Genomic DNA, 18,132 nt, shown 5'->3' with positions numbered 1-18,132 from the left:
GCTCGGTCACATTATAAAAGCTGCCGGCCGCCCTCAGGTGAGCGAGGACAAGGTTCCTGTCAGCACAGGTGAGTCTGCAAATGAATTATGACTTATTATTATGACTTAGTAAATATTGTATTTATTCTCATTTCCACACTTTGATCTCCTCAGATCTTGTTGGTGTTCTGTTGGAGGTTTTCATCTGTTTGATTCATTTTCATCCTTTAACTGTTTCACTGAAACACACAAACAGTTTTTATTGTTTTCATATTACAACTTTCACCAGTTTATGTCTTTGGTTACTTTAAAGTTCTGACAGATTTTTGGCTTTAGTGTTCATAAAATTTGCTGCTTTATTGAACATTAAAACATTAAGATTCATATTTACAAGATGAAAAATTAATTAAATATACTTTAACCTGCAGGTAGTTTGTAGTGAAATCATGAAGTGAAAATATGAATAAATGAAGTGACATTTTTCCTGCAGGAACAGAATCAGTTCAGACTTCGTGTCGTTTCATCGAGCTGAAAGTTGCATGTTTTTATTTCTGCTTCTACAAAGATTTCACTGTTTGCCTGTTTGCAGTGACGTCCAGAGGTTTCTGGTTTCTGGTTTCTTTGTGAATGTGAATAAAACACAGAATCCTGTTTGATTTAAATGAAACCCGACTCTGAAACGAACGTCAGAGAGTCATGCTGCTTGTCGATGCTGCTACAGAGGGTCTGAGTCACATCTTTTATTTCATGTGACAGTTTAACACCATTCAGTTTATTTTCTAATAAATACTTATTTAAATTTTAGCAGAAACGTGTTGTTTTATTTTTGGATGTTTTCATTTCGTCGTTCACTGAAAGAAAGCTTCCTCCAACACTTTAATTTGAAAATCTTTCGGTGGTTCCTGTTCCTCAGAAACGTTTTGATCTTCATCTCTTTTATTGTCTGCAGGTTTAAATCGACCGTCTGCAGGATGGAGAACCGGACGTTGGACTTGGACGTGCTGCTGCTGGAGGGGTTAAAGGTCAGCCCCCAATCCTCGCTGCCCGTCTTCGTCCTCCTCCTCCTCCTCTACATCTTCATCATGGTGTCCAACATCGGGCTGGTGGTCCTGATCAGCATGGAGAGGAGCCTGCAGCAGCCCATGTACCTGCTCTTCTGCAACATGAGCATCAACGATGCGTTCGGGGCGTCGATCATCGTCCCCCGGCTGCTCGCCGACGTCTTCACACCGCCCGCCGGTCGCTACATCGGCTACATCGACTGCGTGGTCCAGGCGTTCTGCGCTCACTTCCACGGCAGCACCTCCCACACCGTGCTCATGATCATGGCCTTCGACCGCTACGTGGCCATCTGCAACCCGCTGCGCTACGCCGCCATCATGACCCAACGGACGGTGGTGGCGCTGTCGGCGTGGGCGTGGGTCATCTCCATGGTGATGGTGCTGATCCTGGTGGGCCTCAGCGTCCGCCTGTCGCGCTGCAGGTGGGTCGTCTTCAACCCGTTCTGCGACAACGCTTCGCTGTTCAAGCTGTCGTGCGAGAGCGTCCTGGTCAACCAGGTGTACGGGCTGGGCTACACGGTGCTGCTGCTCGGCTGCTCGCTGGGCAGCATGGCGCTCACCTACCTGAGGATCGCCACCGTGTGTCTCAGCAGCCGCAACGAGGCGCTGAACAGCCGGGCGCTGCAGACCTGCGCCACCCACCTGGCCGTCTACCTCATCATGTTCGTGTCGGGCAGCGTCATCATTGTCCTTCATCGCTTCCCTCAGCTGTCGGACCACAGGAAGTTCGCCTCCATCCTGTTCCATGTGGTTCCTCCTGCGATGAACGCCGTCATCTACGGACTGCAGATCAAAGGGGTCCGACAGAAAATCCTCGTCATGTTTACCAAGTAAAAGAAAACGGTAAAGCTTAGTGGTCCATCTTCAATGATCTCGGTCCAGAGAAGGCGGCGGTGTTTCTGGATCATGTTTCTAGCTGGTTTCTTCTTTGGAGAGTTTTAACCTGCATTTGTGGACGCAGCGATGAACTGTGTTCACAGACGATGGTTTTCACAAGTGTTCCTGAGGCCATGCAGTGATTTCCACTCCAGAATAGTGTGTTTTTAATGCAGTACTGCCTGAGGGCCTGAAGATCACCACCATCCAATAGAATGGGATCACATTTCACTTTCAAAACTCCAGAAACTGGTCTCCTCAGTTCCCCAACATTTCCAGAGTGTTGTTAAAAGAAGAGTTGATGCAGCTCAGTGGTGAACATGATCCTGGAACAACTTTATAGAGATGTGTTGCTGCATCAGATTCACAATGAGAAGATATTTATCATAAAACAGTAAAATGTCTCCGTTTCAACATGTGATATGTTGTCTTTGGTCTATTTTAAATTAAATATGAGTTTACATGATTTAAAAATCATCGCCTTCTGTTTTTATGTACATTTTACACAACATCTCTACTGTTTGGAAACTGGGTTGTAAATTAAACTTCTGTTCAGGTGGTGGTTCTGAAAATGTTTTATTAAATAGTTTGATGTTATTTCAGGGCCTTCCTGATCACTTATACCGTCATTCCTCACCTGTATGGTCATTCCTTCATCTTTAATGTTACATATTATTCATCTTTAAAGTTACAGATCTCTGTCCAGGGGATACTAAGCTTATTTTTTACTGCAGTCAGCAGTTTTATTTCTGTATTAAACATCACACGGTGATAAAAGTTGAGTTTTCATGTTTTTAAATGGAGTCACTTCATTCACGGTCGTTCAATATTTTCTGTCTGAATTATTCTCTTTCAATAAAAATAAACATTCATTTCTGTTTAATGTTCTGTGTAGCTGCAGCTGATTATATTATTGATGATAACAAGGGTAACTTGAGCTGTCCTGCTACACAGGAAGTGAAGACCTTTATTTTGAAGTGCATCAAAAACTTCCTGTATCTGATTTCTGTTGAAAAAAATGTCTCTGTGCTGATAGTTCAGAGGAGATAAACTGACTGATCCTGTTTGACCTGATCGGGTTATGGAATATGAATTGAAGTGAGTGGACTGAGTGTTAATCATGTTGATGAAGGTCAGCTGGGTGATCAATGAGTCTGACCACTGTGCTGCCTGTTTGAAATTAGACCTTCAAAATGTGTTCTTTAAAGACGGTTGGTTGTTGTGTTTTTATTTTTATATAATACGATATATATATACATATGTATAAACATATACATATGTATAAATATATATATATATATGTATAAATATATGTATATATGTATAGATATGGTTAGGTTAGGGAGTTACTTTATTAATCCCCGAGGGGAAATTGTTTCGCTACAGCAGCATACAGAAGCAATAAGATAATAATAGAATAATAGAAAGCAATAAAATAGCAGTAAAATAGCAGTAAAAATATAAAATATATAATACAAAATGCACAGTATATACAGTACAGCATATATCTATATATATTATATACAAACAACCAAGAAACACAGTCAACAGTGTTATTGTTGTGTGATGGATTTTGCCAGAGGTGAGTTATTCTGCAGATGTCTTGACTCTGAGTTGTTCTGGAAGTCAGTGGTGTAGAAGGTGAACATGAAGGAGACAGAACAGTTCCCTGAGGAGCTCCAGTACCACTGACCACCGTATCAGACAGCACACTGCCCAGACGGACAAACTGTGGTCTGCCTGTCAGGTAGTCATTGATCCAGGAGACGGTGGACGTGTCCACCCCCACCACCTGCAGCTTCTCACTCAGCAGCAGGTGTCGATGGAGGAAGAGCCCTTTGAGATTGATGGCTCTATGCAGTTCACCAGGGGGGGCAGAGGGGGGAGGCAGCAGAGGTGTTTGGGAGGTGTAAGGCGTGGAGGAGACAGATGAGGGTGGTGAACTAAACCTGTTGAAAAAACAGTTTAGCTTATTGGACCTCTACAGGTTCCCCCTGATTGTTCCTCTCCAGGTTCCCCCTGATTGTTCCTCTCCAGGTTCCCCCTGATTGTTCCTCTCCAGGTTCCCTCTGATTGTTCCTCTCCAGGTTCCCTCTGATTGTTCCTCTCCAGGTTCCCTCTGATTGCTCCTCTACAGGTTCCCCCTGGTTGTTCCTCTCCAGGTTCCCTCTGATTGTTCCTCTCCAGGTTCCCTCTGATTGTTCCTCTCCAGGTTCCCTCTGATTGTTCCTCTCCAGGTTCCCCCTGATTGTTCCTCTCCAGGTTCCCCCTGATTGTTCCTCTCCAGGTTCCCTCTGATTGTTCCTCTCCAGGTTCCCTCTGATTGTTCCTCTCCAGGTTCCCTCTGATTGCTCCTCTACAGGTTCCCCCTGATTGTTCCTCTCCAGGTTCCCTCTGATTGTTCCTCTCCAGGTTCCCTCTGATTGTTCCTCTCCAGGTTCCCTCTGATTGTTCCTCTCCAGGTTCCCCCTGGTTGTTCCTCTCCAGGTTCCCCCTGGTTGTTCCTCTCCAGGTTCCCTCTGGTTGTTCCTCTCCAGGTTCCCCCTGGTTGTTCCTCTCCAGGTTCCCTCTGGTTGTTCCTCTCCAGGTTCCCCCTGGTTGTTCCTCTCCAGGTTCCCCCTGGTTGTTCCTCTCCAGGTTCCCTCTGGTTGTTCCTCTCCAGGTTCCCCCTGGTTGTTCCTCTCCAGGTTCCCTCTGGTTGTTCCTCTCCAGGTTCCCCCTGGTTGTTCCTCTCCAGGTTCCCCCTGGTTGTCTCTCTCTCCCCTTGAACCCAGTAATCTCCTTCATACCGGTCCACACCTCCCTCACGTTGTTCTGCTGGAGTTTTGCCTCCAGCTTCCTCCTGTAGGAGTCCTTGCACTCTCATCTTCTCCTTCAGGTGGCGCTGCACTCTCCTGAGCTCCTCCCTGTCCCCAGACCTGAAGGCTGCTTTCTTCTGATTAAGAAGCACCTTCAGGTCACTGGTGATCCACGGTTTGTTGTTGGGGAAGCATTTTACAGTCCGGGATGGTACGGTGGTGTGTTCACAGAATTTGATGTATTCTGTGATACAGTCCGTCCTGCTGTTGATGTCCTCCCCATGTCGTCCACACAGCACATCCCAGTCCGTGGACTCAAAGCAGTCCTGCAGGGCGTCTTTAGCCTCCTGTGTCCACCTCCTCACAGTCCTGGTGGTTACAGGCTGCCTCTGCACCAGAAGAACATACTTTGGTGTCAACAGGACCAGGTTGTGATCTGATCTACCAAGGGGGGGAAGGGCAGCAGTACTGTATGCATCCATGGCATTAGCATACAGTAGGTTAGGTTAGGTTAGGTAGTTACTTTATTAATCCCCGAGGGGAATTTTTTTTGCTACAGCAGCATACAGAAGCAATAGATAGTAATAGAACAATACAAAAGCAATAACATAGCCGTAAAATAGCAGTAAAAACTATCAAATATAAATATAAAATATAAAATGCCGTTTTTACAGTATATACAGTATATATATACAAACAACCAAGAAACACGGTCAACAGTGTTATTGTTGTGTGATGGATTTTGCCAGAGGTGAGTTATTGTACAGTCTTATTGCGGTCGGCAGGAATGATCTCCTGTATCTGGAATGATCTCCTGTATCAGGAATGATCTCCTGTATCTGGAATGATCTCCTGTATCTGGAATGATCTCCTGTATCTGGAATGATCTCCTGTATCAGGAATGATCTCCTGTATCAGGAATGATCTCCTGTATCTGTCCTTGTGACAGCGGAGCTGGAGGAATCTTTTGGAGAACGTCCTCCTCTGTCCCTGCAGCAGGTGGAGAGGGTGGTCAGGATTATCCAATATGGACAATAGTTTGTTCAGCGTCCTCCTCTCCACCACCTTTTCTAGACTATCCAGATTGTAGCCGATGATGGAGCCGGCCTTCTTCACCAGTTTGTTAAGTCTGTTGGTGTCGCCGGCTCCAATGCTGCTCCAGAGTTTTATTGTTCCGGGTGGGGCAGTTAACATACTGGTGCAAAGTTGGTAGTACTTTATCCAGACTGGTTAAAGTATATATATACAGTGGGTACGGAAAGTATTCAGACCCCTTTACATTTTTCACTCTCTGTTTCATTGCAGCTATTTGCTAAAATCAAAAAAGTTCATTTTATTTCTCATTAATGTACACTCAGCACCCCATCTTGACAGAAAAAAACAGAAATGTAGAAATTTGTGCAAATTTATTAAAACAGAAAAACTGAAACATCACATGGTCATAAGTATTCAGACCCTTTGCTCAGTATTGAGTAGAAGCACCCTTTTGAGCTCGTACAGCCATGAGTCTTCTTGGGAATGATGCAACAAGCTTTTCACACCTGGATTTGGGGATCCTCTGCCATTCTTCCTTGCAGATCCTCTCCAGTTCTGTCAGGTTGGATGGTGAACGTTGGTGGACAGCCATTTTCAGGTCTCTCCAGAGATGCTCCATTGGGTTTAGGTCAGGGCTCTGGCTGGCCCGGTCAAGAATGGTCACAGAGTTGTTCTGAAGCCACTCCTTTGTTATTTTAGCTGTGTGCTTCGGGTCATTGTCTTGTTGGAAGGTGAACCTTCGGCCCAGTCTGAGGTCCAGAGCACTCTGGAAGAGGTTTTCTTCCAGGATATCTCTGTACTTGGCCGCATTCATCTTTCCTTCAATTGCAACCGGTCGTCCTGTCCCTGCAGCTGAAAAACACCCCCATAGCATGATGCTGCCACCACCATGTTTCACTGTTGGGATTGTATTGGGCAGGTGATGAGCAGTGCCTGGTTTTCTCCGCACATACCGCTTAGAATTAACGCCAAAAAGTTCAATCTTGGTCTCATCAGACCAGAGAATCTTATTTCTCATAGTCTGGGAGTCCTTCATGTGTTTTTTGTCAAACTCTATGCGGGCTTTCATATGTCTTGCACTGAGGAGAGGCTTCCGTCGGGCCACTCTGCCATAAAGCCCCGACTGGTGGAGGGCTGCAGTGATAGTTGACTTTGTGGAACTTTCTCCCATCTCCCTACTGCATCTCTGGAGCTCAGCCACAGTGATCTTTGGGTTCTTCTTTACCTCTCTCACCAAGGCTCTTCTCCCACGATTGCTCAGTTTGGCTGGACGGCCAGGTCTAGGAAGAGTTCTGGTCGTCCCAAACTTCTTCCATTTAAGGATTATGGAGGCCACTGTGCTCTTAGGAACCTTGAGTGCTGCAGAAATTATTTTGTAACCTTGGCCAGATCTGTGCCTTGCCACAACTCTGTCTCTGAGCTCCTTGGACAGTTCCTTCGACCTCATGATTCTCATTTGCTCTGACATGCACTGTGAGCTGTAAGGTCTTATATAGACAGGTGTGTGCCTTTCCTAATCAAGTCTAATCAGTTTAATTAAACACAGCTGGACTCCAATGAAGGAGTAGAACCATCTCACGGAGGATCAGAAGAAATGGACAGCATGTGAGTTAAATATGAGTGTCACAGCAAAGGGTCTGAATACTTATGACCATGTGATATTTCAGTTTTTCTTTTTTAATAAATTTGCACAAATTTCTACATTTCTGTTTTTTTCTGTCAAGATGGGGTGCTGAGTGTACATTAATGAGAAATAAAATGAACTTTTTTGATTTTAGCAAATGGCTGCAATGAAACAAAGAATGAAAAATGTAAAGGGGTCTGAATACTTTCCGTACCCACTGTATATACCGTAAGACAACAACTGATGGTCTCATTCAGAAGGAAGAACTTCCTCCAGTAACCTCTGACGAGACTCACCTGTGACCTGAAACCCTCCAGGTGATTCATGGAGCTCGTTTACAGACGGACATTTACTGAGACCAGCTACTTTAGAAGATTTTATATTCTCACTTAAATTTAATCTTAACAGCACAATCCTTTTTACTCCTTACTCCTTATTTGTTCGTGCACACTGCAACAAAACTAAATGTGGAGCAGCTTCGGAGCCTCCGTGGAGAGCAGCATTAATTATATTACACCTCAGTTTTATCTGTTGGAAGTTATCCAAGTTGTCCATGTGAGTGTAAAATCTCGAATTACTGAAGTAACTCAACCAAATAAGTCAAAAGATTTTATTGCACATTAATATTTCAGGTGTTTTACATCTCAAACACACTACAGCCTCTTAATTAAAAAAAATAAAAGATGATTTCAGATGTGAATTGTAGAATCAAATACCAAAAATCCGCTTCACTGAAAGAAATTCTTCTTGAAATCGTATCAAAAGGAGTAAAAACAAGACGGTGAATTAAACGAGTTCAGAGGTAATTTTCCGTGGAATCTTCGGTGACATGAAGACGATGTGTCGCCTGTCTGAGGATGTTCACAACATGTAAGTAAATCTAGGATTCATTAGAGGCAAAAACAAAAACTCACATTTATCTTTATATTTACTTTATATATTAGATTCCAGATCCCAGTAACTGTTTAAACTCTGAGTTTTGATCCAGAGATTATAGAGTTTAAAGTCTAAATCCTTTAACTGTGAGGTCAAACACCCTTTAACATCAATAAGCAGCTATATTATAATAATGATTTTATATTATATACAACTATTCAGGTCGCACGTCCAATCTTTAAAAACTGTCCAAAATTCAGGGGAACCTGCTTTAAATGAACATCACAGTATGAAATACAATAAATCAGTTCAGTTTACATTTGACACTTTTTACACGTTAAAGTTCTCAGCTCAGAATTGACTCACGACTGATTTCGAGCGGAATAACTTGGCCAAAGACCTGCAGATCTCTTTGGACTGCACTCCGTAGATGATCGGGTTCAGGCTTCCAGGGATGATGTGGAACAGGATGGCGCACATCTTCCTGTAGTCGGAGTACTGAGGGAAGCGATGCAGGAAGATGACGATGAACCCGTTAAACAGCATGATGAGGTACATGAAGAGGTGAGTGCTGCAGGTGGTCAAAGCTTTACTGTTCAGAGACTTGTTCTTACTGGTCAGACAGACGACTGTGATCTTGGTGTAGGTGAGAACGATGCTGCCGATAGAAGCTGTGAACAGAACCACGGTGAACGAGAGGCCGTAGATGTTGTTGATGAGAACGCTCTCACAGGACAGTTTGAACATCGAGGCGTTGTCGCAGTACGGATTCATGATCAGAGTCCGGCACCGGTTGAGCCGTACGGTCAGACCGAGCAGAACCCCAACCAGGACCAAGGCCACTCCCCAGGCAGAGACCGTCAGCTTCAGCACCATCCTGTTGGTCATGATGGCGGCGTAGCGCAGCGGGTTGCAGATGGCCACGTACCTATCAAAGGCCATGATCATGAGCACGGTGTGGGACGTGGTACCGAACATGTGTGTGGTGAACGCCTGAACCACACACTCATAATAAGAGATGAGGCGCTCAGACGGAGGCTGCAGAATATCCACCAGCAGACGAGGCAGCATGATGGAGTTTCCAAGGATGTCGTTAACGGGCAGGTTGCAGAACAGCAGGTACATGGGCTGGTGGAGGTTCTTATCAACCAACACCAGGACAGCAATGCCAGCGTTAGCAACCATGATGAACAGGTAGGAGACGAGCAGGAACAGGAACAGCGGGTACGTCGACTCCTTCGACACGTTTAATCCCTCCAGCTGCAGCGTGAAGCTGTTGGTGGTGAAGTTTTCCATCAATCTGAAAGAACAAAACAATAAATCAGGTTAGAATCTCTATAAACACTGTTTGCATAAACTAAATACAGAAACCAGAAGTCGGTCTGTGATGAGTTATTTTAATACAAAATAATCCCAACATCTGACAGACAACATTTTATTTACACGTTTTTACTTTCATCAGATGTGATAAAAAGTTCTAAACATTATACGTTTTTAGAACCTTTCAGTGATGAGTAATACGTACCTCAGTGTCTCTGCTAATCCCCACCAACACTGAACAAAACCTTCTCGGTTGCCGTGTTATATGGACTTCATTTTAACTGGAGGGACCTTTACCTGGGAAAATGTATGACGTAATATTAAGCATCGTTATAGTAATTATAACTGTCACCAAGTTGAAAAATACAAGACAAGAGAGGACGATGGTTGTCTGACAGTTTATATAGAATTAATGAAGTTTCACAGTGTTAATTAGTTTCAAGAAGTTACGGAAAAACATGGAAAACTCAAGAGAATATACTTATTATTGTTCACCAAAATAAAGCGTCACAAAGCAAACTGTAAGGAATGTGCGTTACTGTGGTGGCGCTCCTGTTGCACCAATCACACCTACCAGCACCGTACACTTCAATGGGTTTTATTTTGCCACACGTTCTGCTCCACCACAATCTGTCCTCTCCCCCTCCCCCTCCCCCTCCGCTGTATCACTGCTGGGTTATATGGGGAGAGAGACCATCAGTGGTCAAGTCCAGCTGGGATAATAATGCCTCTTCCACCGTTCCCTGAACCACTCCCCCAATCAGTCCCTCCTGCAGCTGAGCCAAACCACACCCCCTCCACCACACAAACAAACACTGAATTATATACATTTATTTTAAAAAAAGACCAAAAATTGGTGTGAAGCATCTGGCTGTTTGTGAAACCTCCTGTTTGTTATGTTGGTCGTCACCATCTTGAGTTTTCAGAGTCTAAAGTGGACATGATGACTCGTGGAAAACATTTACTGACTTTGTATTTCAGGAGAGAACTTGATGCTTTTAAATGGGAGTGTACTGGAGACAGCCCCTAGTGGTCCTCAGTGGTATTGAACTTTAAGACACTTCTGCATTGGCTTCAGTTTTCTGATGTGTAGATTAAATCTTTCATTTTTATACAGTCTATGTACACAACAGCTCTAAAGTCCAGTTACAGAGGAACCCGTGTAACTCGGTTTGTTTGTGGATTTGGGGTGACGATGATGATTTGACTATATTAATCCCACATTGGCGAAATTTACTGGAGGCTGATGTCAGCCTACATGGTTGTTCCGTGGTCAGAGGGGGCTGACGGCCGGGGGGATGATGACAAACAGGATGCTGAAGAACTTCTTTATGTTCTGGGAGGCCGAGGGGAACCGGTGGCTCACGACGATGATGATTACGGCTATTTCATACGACCAGGTGGGACGCACACGTTTGGAAGGCTTCGCTGCGGACGCTGCTGTCGGCTGTTTCAGAGACGCATGCAGGATCCTGCAGTAGGCGTGTTGGATGGTCTGTCGGCACATCGGCACGTTGATGTGGAAGATGAAGAGCACAGTGATCAACAGCAGAGCGAGGAACCAGGCCAGGGTGTAGCAGGAGTGCAGGCGGGCCGAGGTCATGATGGTTTGATATACCTGCAAAGAACCGTGGCACCGTTCTCCAAAAACCGGAGCACCGTTCTCCAAGAACCGCAGCACCGTTCTCCAAGAACCGGAGCACCATTCTCCAAGAACTGCAGCACCGTTCTCCAAGGACCGGAGCACCGTTCTCCAAGAACCGCAGCACTGTTCTCCAAGTCAGGATGCAAAGATCACTCAAACTGTTTCCATCATTTTCAATGAATCGTTCCCATTTTTAGGCTCTGCTCACACATACACTTATGACATGTGTGGTTATACATGTTAAAGCAATCCATAGTAAATAAGCTGTTTAAAGGATAATACAATTAAAAATCTTTAGGATTAAAAGAATTAGGGCTGCACAATTAATAGCAATAAAATCTCTATCTCCATTCATACGCCTTTGCGAACTCCTTTTTAAATGACAACGATTCTGCAGCATTTTTATTTGGGACATCAGCTACATCAAAACAAGCGCTCCTACTATGTACAAACGCTCACTTGGACACAAAGATGCACTTTGTGGAACTTGCACATCGGCCTCATTTTTCAGACCTGCAAGCTCCGCCCACTTTTATGAACAGTATGTGGTCTGGATGGACAGCTGTGTGGTTCTTATTGTGTAGATGTGTTCATGCTGGGATCCTAATCCTCCTAATCCTAGGAGGCCTCGGATCTCCCCGATGTCTCAGTGACCAGCAGGTTGATTAAATTAAAGTTGTGAGGCGTTCAGGAGCGGTGGACAGGGAGACGCTCTCTCTGTGGAGACTGGCCTTTTCTCTTTCCCTTCTCAGGTGTCTCTGCTCCATCTGTAGATCTCAGATTGTGTCTGAACCTCGACGAAGGTTTTCTTTCTGGACGCCTTGGTTCACAGATTTTGGATTATGGTTGAGGTCAAGGTTCTGTCAGAATCTACCACAACAAACTGGGAGAACCATTTCAATATGGACCTCATCTTTATGGATGGGGGTCATATTGAAACTTCCTGTTGTCACAGTCAGTACTGACGTATCACTGTGTGCTGCAGCGTTAAGAGACGGTACAGCTGATCGCAGTCGAGTTTTTCTGACCATCAGACCATTTTTAGACAAAAAAGACAAACTACGATGGGTTTATAGAGGAAAGTCAATCAAATAAAAACAGTAGCATTTTAGACTTAGAGTTTATTTATATAATGTTGGGTTCACATATGAAATGATGTCACTAGAAGAACCTTTATGGTTCTCCTGGAGAGTCATGAACATCCATCAAAGTTTCCTTTCTGTTGACGGAAGTTCAGCAGGTTGTAAAGTCATCATGAGGATCGACACGTTGACAGTGAAGTGAGTCCCTGAAGGAGCGTCTCATTAGCGCCTCATTAGCGCCCCCTGTGGACAGAGTCATCCTGATAAACACCTCCTGTCTCCCAGAGGACTAATTACCATCAGAAACTGTTTCATCAGGAAGCAGCTCCTTAATGATCACCTGTGTTTTTGACAAACATTAACACGTGTTATCTCCTGGACCACATGGTGATGAAACTGATGGACCACCAGGGGGCAGCGTGGTCCCCTGAGCTCCCAAGATGCAACAATGTTTACAACAGTTTGGACTTTGTGTTCACAACAAAGTAAAAAAAGGTTTTTTACTAATCCACCTTCAGACCGACTTCTAGACTAATAATAAATTCTGAAGAACCATCATCTCATAAAGGAAGAAAGAAGCAGTTTAATGTTTGCAGAAGCAGAAATGTCCAGGATTGATGGGCGGGGTAAGACCAGACCAGACCAGACCAGACCAGACCAGAACAGAACAGACCAGAACAGAACAGAACAGAACAGAACGGAACGGAACGGACCGGACCGGACCGGACCGGAACAGAAACAGAAACAGAACAGGTCTCATCCTTTAAAGGCCAAAACTGAGCCGTGAGCCTGAACAGTCTTGTGGTTGTTTGATTAAATCTGACTTTAATTAATAAAACAGACCGTTTGACGTTATTAAGTCTGAAACTAAAGAAAATGTAACACAACCTGTTGCAGATTATTTGTAAAACTTTGTGCTTTCATCACTTCCTGTTTGGACTGTTGAAATCCTCTGTATGTTGAAGTGGGTCAGACTCTCATGTTTCTGGTCCAGATGGTTCTGAACGCTACAGCGAGGCTCCTGATTGGTTCATGTTAAGTCTGTTTGATTCGTTTTTTCTGATGTTTAACTTTTGTTGTGAAGAAATAAGTTTGACTTGAACTGAAAACATGAATACAACAGAGGCCAGAGATGTTGATGCTCTTCGGCTCCATCTGCTGCTCAGGTTTCAGTCCTGCAGCAACATAATAATCAAACCTGTGATTACACGCTTTCAGTTTAAAAGACAAATATATTTCCTTCAATAAATGACCATTTCAGAAACTTTATGTTTAAAAAGGAAAATAAATCTCCTTCAGGATTCTCGGTGTTCAACCACTTTACATTTTTTTAATGAATCCATAAAGGTCATGGAGCTCATCCTTCATCCCAGTGAAAAACACAAATCATGCGTCTTATTAAAATGTAAGTTTTTTGATCATTTGAACACATAAACGAAAACAACATGAATCCTCCTGAATCTGTTGACGGACAGTCGGCGTGTCGTTATCCGTGTTGGCTGACGGCGTGATGATGAGAGGGGCGGAGTTTTGCTCCTCGTCGGGCCCGTGGTGGTTGAGCAGCCGCTGAAGGAGAAGATGTGATTGGCATCATCGGCGTTGTAAAAGGAGACCGGACTGTTGTCGTAGTCCACGAACACGCCGACCTTCTGCATCCTGGACTCGACAGCCAGCCGGACCGGAGGGTCGTCCAGAGCCGTGAGCTGTTTCTCCATCAGACGGACGGTCCAGTAGCTGAGCTCCGGACTAATACGACCTTTTCCCGCCCGGTTCATCAACTGTATGGCCACGCCCACCTCCCAGCCCGTCCTCCCTTCAACTTGGACCTCGTAGTAAAACCTTCCTGAGGAGACGCCCCGCCTCCCCAACAGGTTGTCGGGGAGGTTCCTCCGGGCGTTACCGTGTTTCACCTGTTTTCCATCGTCAGAGAGGACGAGCGCGCCGTGGGCGGTACCGGGATCCAGCGCCACGTCCATCGCGTACCGCCGGACCTTCCTCAGCTCGACCTCTCGCAGCTTCTCCACCACTTCGTCCAGCGTGTTGAAGATGCTGTCGTTCAGCCGGTCCGTCACCACCAGGGAGGCTGTGACTCAGATGGTAGAGTGGGTTGCACACTAATCGGAAGGTTGGTGGTTCGATCCCCAGCTCCTCCTGTCCTCATGCCTAGGTGTCCCTGAGAAAGACACTGAACCCTAAGTTGCTCCTGATGGTGTACCATCGATGTGTGAATGTTCTCCTGATGGTGAACCATCGGTGTGTGAATGTTCTCCTGATGGTGTACCATCGATGTGTGAATGTTCTCCTGATGGTGAACCATCGGTGTGTGAATGTTCTCCTGATGGTGTACCATCGATGTGTGAATGTTCTCCTGATGGTGAACCATCGATGTGTGAATGTTCTCCTGATGGTGAACCATCGGTGTGTGAATGTTCTCCTGATGGTGTACCATCGGTGTGTGAATGTTCTCCTGATGGTGAACCATCAATGTGTGAATGTTCTCCTGATGGTGAACCATCGGTGTGTGAATGTTCTCCTGATGTTGAACCATCGGTGTGTGAATGTTCTCCTGATGGTGAACCATCGGTGTGTGAATGTTCTCCTGATGGTGAACCATCGGTGTGTGAATGTTCTCCTGATGGCAGCACCTTGCATGGTGATCTGTCTCATTAGTGTGTGAATGGAAAAACATGTTAAAGAGCTTTGAGACCGAAAGGTGATAAAACTATACAAGTACAGACCATTTACCACCTGCTGGACAGCGCCCTCGTACAGCGGAGGGACACTGACATCCGTCCAGTCCCTCATGGGCGGAGCCACATTCAGGACCTGAAAGGCTGAGAGGAAGTCGAGGTCGTGTTCAGAGGATGAGAGCCGCTTCATCTCAGAGCTCCTCTTCATCAGCTCAGGGATCTACCGGTTCAGCTCCGTGATGAAGACCTCGGCCTGCCGCCGAGTCTTCGTCTTCTTCTCCTCGATCAGGTCGTTCAGGCTTTTTTCCAGCGGTTGCCTCAGAGCACTGAAGACGTGGACGCTACTTCTCTCTCTGCGTCTGTCACTGATCTCCACCGGCTGTTGGATCTCCTGAATCTTCATCCGTCTCTTCTGGATCATCTTCTGAACTTCACCAGAGGTTTCTGGTGCTTCTTGCAGATTCGTTCCTCCAGGTTCTTTGCAGGTCTGATGAGCTGATGACTCTGGAGGCCGGCGACGGTCAGGTGAGGCTGCAGGTGAGTGTGGCAGCAGGAGGCCAGACACCAGGCAGGACTTCAGGGCCTTCAGTCTGCTTCCACTGCAGATGTCACAGGAGACATCAGCTTGTGGCTCCGAGCTGCTGCTGCCGGGGTTCAGTTGAGCCGAATGTTTGAACTGAGCCACCATCTCGTTGATGAAGACGTTGACCTGCAGCTCTGGGCGGATGAAGAAGGTCTTCTTACACACGGGACACTGGCACTGGACTTTATCTCTCAAGTGCTCAGTGATGCACTTCATGCAGAAGTTGTGTCCACACGGTGGCGTGACGGGATCGTTGAAGACGTCCAGACAGACGGGACACAGGAACTGGTCCTTAGTCAGCAGACAGCTGGCAGCGGCCATCTCTACACACCCACACACAAACTGGGATTATTCATTTATTAAAAAACATTTAACTATGGAGACACTCTGATTTAAATGAAGTCTGTCAAACCAGACCAATCTACCGAAGTGCAGAAACTCTACAGACTCACTGTCGCCTCCTCAGGTACAAACTGGTATTACAAGGAGGTTTCAGATCCCTGAACAGAGATTAAAGTTTGAAGTTAAAACCAAACCAAACCAGTAAGCAGAGCGAAGGTGTTACCTGTGCTCACCTGTGTTTGACTCATCTGTTCTGATGAAGCCAGACGAACTCGAAAGACTCGTTCTGACTGAAACTCTGCAGACACGTCAACCTGCTGTAGCTCCTCCCATTCTTTCACCTGAGAGTTCTATATGGAACTCAACAAACAGACTGAATACGTGTTCACCCGTCAGACAACACGGAGATAAAGAAACACGGTCTGCATGTACCACCGCTGCACTTCAACAACCGTAACTGTTCCTGGTAGTCAGATCTGAGATCGATCGGTTTGGTTCAGTCAGTCTGACCTCACGGATCCTCGTTTCTACCAGGACATACTGAGTGGCCGTAAAGAGGGCGTGGCTTATCAGCAGCATCTCTTCCTCATGTCTTCAGCAGCAGGTTCTCTTTATGTCGGCGGTGCAGAACAACATGATGTGGTGACCGGCTGTTTTTTGTGTTCATGTTCAATGTGTTTCTCATAAATGCAGCTGAAATCACGACGTTTACTGTTATTCTCCGTACGCGTGCAGTCGAGGCTCGAAACTTCATGATCAGGCAGCTGCGTGTTTATCAGTGGAAACCTGTTGGACTTCAGTCAGCTCAGAGAAACAATAAAATTACATTTATAGAGTGACTGACGAGACGTTGTGGAGTTCAGGGACAGTAAAGTCGGCTTGTCGGAAGAGAAAACGGAGGGTGGAGAATCGCTCATGGGTCCCTCCTCCTCGCTCTACCAACCATTACCATTGCATTCACAAAAATGGGACGGGCATGAGGCCCCAGTGACCTTTGACCCCCAAAATCGTATCAGCTCATCCTCAAGACCAAAAGAAATTTGAAGAAACTATTTAAAGTTGTTCCTGAGATATCACGTCCACAAGAACGGGACAGAGACGACCTCGCAGTGACCTTCGACAACCAAACTAATAAATTCATCGTTGGGACCAAGAGAATGTTTGTGGCGTTCTTGAGATATCGTGATCAACAGAACGACGCCAACGAGCTGAGAATATGACGTCTGTTAAAAAGGATTAAAAACAAGGGAGATCTAATGCTTTCAACTGGAAACTTCAGGAACATAAACGTAACACAGAACTTTAAATGAATAAAAAAAAATCCTTCTTCATATTCTTTTAAAAACCACCTGCTTCCTTATTGGAAGAAATATCAGGATTCACAAAATTATACATAAAACCAAATCAACACATTCACCTGAAAATGAATAAAGTCTGTAAGAAACTCAGAGAACAAATTTGGGTTGATAAGAAAAGTTTAATGTTTGATGTCATCAACAGTGATTGATGTGTAGATATAAGATCACAAACATTCAACAGGAAGTCACGTTCATAACTTCTCATTACAAACTGCAAAAAACTAGTTTCATTTAGTTGAACTTTTTCTGTCAGTGATTCAGATCAGACTGTTTATCCTAAATGTATTTATTTATCTGTGGAGGACAAACTATTTCATGAGGTTCACGATTCTCCGTTTGAGAAGATTCATTCATTTTTAAACAGAGAACTTGTCATAAAACGAAGCAGCTGATCTGGAAGAGGATCTGATATTTTGAGGCAATGTAAAAGTTGGATTCATTCAGTTTGATTTATTTCAGTAAATAATACTGAATGTGAAGATGTGACGGTCACATGATGAGTTGAACTACAGTGAAATCATGTTGTTGTGCAGAAGGACTTCAAACAGACGAATCATCATCACTTCATCAGGAGAAACACTTTGTGTACCTGCTATCAACAAACAAATAAACAAACAAACAAACAACTGGCCGATGAGGACGTTCATCAGGTTTAATCTACAAACTTCTCCAGTTTGGAGGCTTCAGATATGAAATATTTTACATTATATCTACCGTATATTTAATGTAGTGACTTAAAAACCGATTTCATTCAATGATGACAATCGGTTTTAGTTTTAAACACAAATAAACTTCAAAGAGCCCGAACGCATTTTGAACTCGTCAAAAAAAAAAATCACTCGAAAACATACGTGTAAGAAAAG

The 18,132-nt window shown here is 44.8% G+C and overlaps 2 protein-coding genes and 1 pseudogene across 2 annotated transcripts; 1 reads left to right on the top strand and 2 right to left on the bottom strand.

The window, feature by feature from the left end:
• Positions 1 to 932: 932 nt before the first annotated feature.
• LOC138635544 (olfactory receptor 52D1-like) lies at positions 933 to 1,874 on the top strand. Its single transcript, XM_069723076.1, has one exon. It carries the CDS (start codon positions 951 to 953, stop codon positions 1,872 to 1,874), a length of 924 nt encoding a protein of 307 aa, XP_069579177.1. The 5' UTR covers positions 933 to 950.
• A 6,726-nt stretch (positions 1,875 to 8,600) lies between these two features.
• Positions 8,601 to 9,548, bottom strand: LOC138635545 (olfactory receptor 8G17-like). The gene has a single exon (XM_069723078.1). The coding sequence runs from the start codon at positions 9,543 to 9,545 to the stop codon at positions 8,601 to 8,603; it is 945 nt and encodes a 314-aa protein (XP_069579179.1). The 5' UTR covers positions 9,546 to 9,548.
• A 4,123-nt stretch (positions 9,549 to 13,671) lies between these two features.
• On the bottom strand, positions 13,672 to 15,890 carry LOC138635546 (nuclear factor 7, ovary-like; annotated as a pseudogene).
• Positions 15,891 to 18,132: the final 2,242 nt, after the last annotated feature.

This window comes from Brachyistius frenatus, unplaced genomic scaffold, assembly GCF_029030835.1.
Source record: "Brachyistius frenatus isolate BFR_SWC_R1_liver_20210118 unplaced genomic scaffold, ASM2903083v1 Contig_315, whole genome shotgun sequence".
NCBI classification, from domain to species: Eukaryota; Metazoa; Chordata; class Actinopteri; family Embiotocidae; genus Brachyistius; species Brachyistius frenatus.
This window is presented reverse-complemented; position numbering and strand designations above follow the sequence as displayed.

Coding starts and splice junctions, on each gene's coding strand:
- LOC138635544 (XM_069723076.1), top strand. CDS start 951: ATGGAGAACCGGACGTTGGACTTGGACGTGCTGCTGCTGGAGGGGTTA.
- LOC138635545 (XM_069723078.1), bottom strand. CDS start 9,545: ATGGAAAACTTCACCACCAACAGCTTCACGCTGCAGCTGGAGGGATTA.